Genomic DNA, 5,534 nt, shown 5'->3' on the forward strand with positions numbered 1-5,534 from the left:
CCCAGCAACAACCAAAGCATCAATGGGCCATCAACGCTCCTCTCATACCAAACCCAAAACACAGCACACCCCGCCAGCTACTGGGAAGAAAGTTAACTCTGTCCCAGCCGGAACCAGGACAAAAGGCATCACAGCTGCATCTCCCAGAAGCATCTTTCTTCCTCCTTTCCCTGAAGTCCTAAAGTCCCCCCAGCAAGGAGGACATTCACTCTGCCACCCCCTTGCCTTGGTGCTTCCTCTTCCTCCTGCAGCCAGCATCACTGTCAGGTCACCAGCATCACGATGGTCAAGCTGAGGACGCCCAGATTAATCCCGCAGCTGTAGATCTGAGCCTGACCTAACCTTGGCTCTGCGGCCGAGCTCCCAGCTAGCAGGATCTCAGCGCATCACCCTCTGCTCATCTCCGGACAGAAACCCCACGGCGCCGGCTGGCACGCAGAACCGAGCCGTGCTGCCAAAGCCAGGCACCCAGGAGGAGCCGGGCCAGCTGCGAGGGGCAGGAGCTGTGAGCTCCCCGGTTGCGGAGCAGGGAGAAGGAGGTTTAAACTGCCAAACCCAGACCCAGACTTTACGGTAGGAACCTCCCCTGCACAGCAAATTTGGTCCCAATGTCAGGGGTTCATCTGTCTTTAGTTATCTGTTCATAGCATTGGCTCATCTCTGTTGGGAGTGGAGGTGTCTCGTATCTGATGTTCAGGGAGGTGAATCCTGCCCCGGTGCCCTGCTCTTACTGCGTTGCTGTAACAAAGTCTTGGTCCTGTGCCTGCATCTCTCCGGGCACACAAGGAAGCGAATCCAGTGCCATAAGAAAACCAACAGCCTGGAAGGCTGCGTGCACCGAGCTGCCATCAAAGGCTTTGATTGCAGAAGCAGAACATGTTGAAATGATGCCGATGGGAGACTCTTCCCAGCCCCATCGGCCACGGGTGAAGGCTGCAACGAGGTATTTGTTGTGTCCTTGTTTGTGAAGCTGCCGGTGCTGGTTGTGGTCAGCAGCAATGCACAGGACAGGCTGTGCCGAGGGTGAGGTTCAGGTGCTTGACAAAAGTACCAAAAATTACATGAAAAGGGGGTTTGACTGACAGGAGGCAAATGATCAAATGGCCCTAAAGCATGAAGGAAAAGAGGAAAATCCTTTGCTGCCACAGGTAGTTTGTAAGAAAATAGCCGTCAAGCCTTGGGGTTGCATCCCTCTGCATGCAGGGAGGATGTAGTCACTGCCTGAAGGTCAGCATTGGAGAGCCGAAAGCCAGACTAAGCTCCTCCTGCATATCGAAGTCCCACGAACACAACAGTGGCATCGTGGTAAGCATAAAAGCAAAGGCAAAAATTGCTTTTGAAGAGTGAATATACAAGGAGGCAGATAAAACGAAAGCACTGATGCTTGCCAGCCCGCTAAGCGGGCACCTTGGCTGGCCTGGAGATAAAAGAAGAAACTCAGGAGGTCCAGGGCACTGCATGACAGGGAGATCCCGGGGGCAGGGGAAGGGGGTGCCAGCTGCAGTGATGCTGCGTTGCTTAACCCACATGGCAAAATAGAATCATAGAATCATAGAATCATTAAGGTTGGAAAAGACCTCTAAGATCATCAAGTCCAACCGTTAACCCAGCACCCCCATGCCCACTAAACCATGTCCCTAAGCGCGTCATCTACACGTCTTTTAAATACTTCCAGGGGTGGTGACTCCACCACTTCCCTGGGCAGCCTGTTCCAAGGCCTGACCACTCTTTCAGTGAAGAAGTTTTTCCTAATGTCCAGTCTAAACCTCCCCTGGCGCAACTTGAGGCCATTTCCTCTCGTCCCATCGCCGGTTACTTGGGAGAAGAGACCAACCCCCACCTCGCTACAACCTCCTTTCAGGTAGTTGTAGAGCGCGATGAGGTCTCCCCTCAGCCTCCTCTTCTCCAGGCTAAACAGCCCCAGTTCCCTCAGCCGCTCCTCATCAGACTTGTGCTCCAGACCCTTCACCAGCTTCGTTGCCCTTCTCTGGACACGCTCCAGCACCTCAACGTCCTTCCCCAAAACCGCTCCAGTTAAGCTCTTCCCTCCTACGATGCCTTTGGACACTGGAAGAAGACGTGCTGGGAAAACATCATGCATTACAAAGCAATAAACGCCATGTCCCCATTTCCTTGGTTTTCTGCAGGGAGCTCAAAAATGCAAATTCATGTTAAAAGGAGGCCCGTTTCAGAGGGTTGGGTGCAACTGCTTCATCAGCAGTGTCACCAGTGTCACCAGCTGTGGACTCTTCCCTGCTTGCACACGCATCCAGGCCAGCACGGGAAGCGAGTTGGGCTCTAGACCGTGCAAAGCTGCAGAGCGTCCAGCTGGTAAACATTAGGAAAGCTGGGAAAGCACCGGAGGTTCACAGAGGTAGATCACTAGATCCGTTCCTGGTTAAAAAGGTGATTAAAGAGAGGATAACAGAAGGTGATTAAAAAGAGGATAACTCATAGGAGGCATGATAGGAAGGGATCAAACAGCACAGTCTGCTAAGGGAGATGCATCCTGCCGCTTGTTAGGTTATTGTCTGTTCACTGGGGATGGAGGGCATCCCGCAGACCTCTGGAGCCCTTTGGGAAGGGACTGGAGGCAGAAGGAGAGCAGAGATGCCTTGGAGAGCTGCAGTGGGACCTTGGCACGCCTGGGTCCTGCAGGCTCTGCCTACATTCGGGGCACTCGGACGCTGAACTCTCCCCTGGACCCGGGACCTGGGCTGGGTTAAACTTTCCTCTTCCAAAGCGCAACCACCGGCTGCAGCGTGTGAACACGCAGTGGTAAATCACTCAGGTGAGATGGAGGAGACTCTGGCCCGTGTTCAGGGCTAAACCATCATGATTTGCAGTAGGTCGCTTACCTCCCTAACGAGTCCTGACCATGGGTCTGTCCCCTGCCACGGCACAGACCAGCGCTAGCTGTCCTTGTGCCCCCCACGGCTCCTCCCCATTGACTCCCGGGGACCCTGCACGATGCTCTCACCCGTTTTCTATCATAAATGCCTGGTTTAGGGCAGCTCATCCCTCATAGGCGTAGTCTAAGACCTTCCTGAGACCGGACTGTCCTGCACCCTCCCACGCATCTTCCCCGGCTGCGGTGCTGCCCCGCCGTGGCTGGTACTGTGTGACAGAGGTGCAGGTCTGGTGACAATGAGACTGGGGTGGCGAGTCCAGAGGTCGGAGGCATCTGTCTCTGTAACACTTTGTGTTTTTCTCTTGTTAGGAAAGCAGATCAAGTGAGAAGAATAAGGGAGCCAAGAATGAAGAAGAAAAGGGAAAGGAAGCTCCTTCCAAAGACCTGGCCCGAAAACGAGATACAAAAGTGGGGAAAGACTCTAAAAAGGAAGAAAGTGGTCAGAAAACAGACCAAAAAGTTAAAGCTGAGGCTGAGACCAAGACCAAAGAGGAGAAGGCTATCAACGACAAAGTCAAGGCCATGGAGAAAAAGCTGATGGGGAAGGGCAAAAAGGAGGAAGAGAAGGGCTCAGCGTTGAAGAAGGACGTGGGGAAGGATACAAAGGAGGAAGAAAAGGGCTCAGCATTAAAGAAGGATGCAGGGAAGTATAAAAAGGAGGAAGAAAAGGGCTCAGCATTAAAGAAGGATGCAGGGAATGATAAAAAGGAAGAAGAGAAGGGCTCAGCAGCAAAGAAGGAGACAGGGAAGGACAAAAAGGAAGAAGAAAAGGGTTCTGTGTTGAAGAAGGGCACAGGAAAGGACAAAAAGGAAGAAGAGAAGAGTTCAGGATCAAAGAAAGAGGCAGAAAAAGACACAAAAGGAGAAGATAAGAAAGAAAAAGATAAAAAACAAGAGGAAAAGGGCTCAGCTTTGAAAAAATCAAAGGCAGATGAGAAGGAGAAAGCCCAGCCAGAGGCAGAAAAGGCAGCAGAGGAGAAACAGGAGGCCAAGGCAGCGGCCGAGAGCAGCCCCTCCAAGCCCACCACCGGCAGCTCCCCGGATCAGGCCAAGGATGACGAAGCCTCCAGCATTTTCGATGAGCTCATCGAGAAGGTGAAGAACAACGATGCCGAGGTCACTGAAGTGAACGTGAACAACTCGGACTGCATCAACAACGAGACCCTGGTGCGCTTCACCGAGGCCTTGGAGTTCAACACTGTGGTCAAGCTGTTTGCCTTGGCCAACACCCGTGCGGACGACCACGTGGCCTTCGCCATCGCCATCATGCTGAAGTCCAACAAGGTGCTGACGAGCATCAACCTGGACTCCAACCACATCACAGGCAAGGGCATCCTGGCCATTTTCCGGGCACTGCTGCAGAACAACACGCTGACGGAGCTGCGTTTCCACAACCAGCGGCACATCTGTGGGGGGAAGACGGAGATGGAGATCGCCAAGCTCCTGAAAGAAAACACCACGCTTCTGAAGCTGGGCTACCACTTCGAGCTGGCCGGACCACGCATGACAGTCACCAACTTGCTGAGCCGAAACATGGACAAACAGAGGCAGAAACGCCTCCAGGAGCAGAAACTGGCACAGGAGCGTGGGGAGAAGAAAGATCTCCTGGAGGTGCCCAAGCCTGGAGCCCTGCCGAAGGGGTCCCCCAAGCCATCCCCGCAGCCGTCCCCCAAGGCTTCCCCCAAAAGCTCTCCCAAGAAAGGGGGGGCACCCGCCGCGCCGCCCCCGCCTCCTCCTCCGCTTGCCCCACCGCTGATCAATGAGAATCTGAGGAACTCACTCTCGCCGGCCACGCAGAGGAAGTTAGGAGACCGGGCACTGCCGGTCCAGGAGAAGAACTCGCGGGACCAGCTCCTGGCGGCCATCCGCTCCAGCAACCTCAAACAGCTCAAGAAGGCAAGTGCAGGGCCACAGCGGGGTCGCCTCCGGGCAGCACCCGCGGGGTTAGTCTATGGGCTGAGATCTGAGGTCACGTCTGTTGTCACTTGGGTAGTGGAGAGGTGAGGGCTGTCCTCCGGCGCAGGGTGCGGAGCGGGGCGTCCGTGGTCCCAACCCCAGCGCAGAGCACGTGGTGGGGCTGTGCTTTGCCGAGCACGTGGGGTGGACAGAGCCATCCTTTTGCACCATCCCTTGCAGAGCAGAGGGGGTCAGCAGATCCATCCCTTGGCAGAGCATCCAACAGGAGAAGACCCATCCCTTGGCAGAGAGCATGAAAGGGGCAGATCCATCCCTTGGCAGAGCCCCTGCAGTGGGCAGATCCGTCTCATTCCAGCAGTCCGGTTTGGCTCCAGGGTTTGGGACACAAGGAAGAAGCCAGCTTTAACCTACAATCCCAAGGGATGGAAATCCAGGACCTCCCCATGCAGAAAAGGAGCGGTGCTTAGCCGCAGCGAGGGAGGCTCACATGCACCCACGTGGACCGGTGTCCGTGCAGGCAAGAGCATGCAGGCAGCAGGTCCCCATGGGCAGCAGCTCACCAAGCTCTTGCTGCCGCGTTGGCACGGCTGAGCCCACACCCCTGGGGGTGGGAGGTAGCCCAGGGTGGCCGGAGGGGCTGCATCTCCAACGCTGGTCCCAGCATGATGCCTTGAAACATCTCACTCGCCTCGGATGGTTTGTGTCC

General features: G+C 55.2%; 1 protein-coding gene across 1 annotated transcript in view; it reads left to right on the forward strand.

Moving 5' to 3' along the window:
- LMOD1 (leiomodin 1 (smooth muscle)) overlaps positions 1–5,534 on the forward strand; it is a 20,383-nt gene that overhangs the window by 14,628 nt on the left and 221 nt on the right. Inside the window, exons 2-3 of the mRNA XM_009573785.1 lie at positions 3,221–3,499; positions 3,620–4,807. Of these exons, the coding sequence (XP_009572080.1) occupies positions 3,221–3,499; positions 3,620–4,807 (1,467 nt within the window). The remainder of the gene's footprint in view (positions 1–3,220; positions 3,500–3,619; positions 4,808–5,534) is intronic.

The sequence above is a fragment of the Fulmarus glacialis genome, unplaced genomic scaffold (genome assembly GCF_000690835.1).
Source record: "Fulmarus glacialis isolate BGI_N327 unplaced genomic scaffold, ASM69083v1 scaffold7340, whole genome shotgun sequence".
Lineage (NCBI taxonomy): Eukaryota > Metazoa > Chordata > Aves > Procellariiformes > Procellariidae > Fulmarus > Fulmarus glacialis.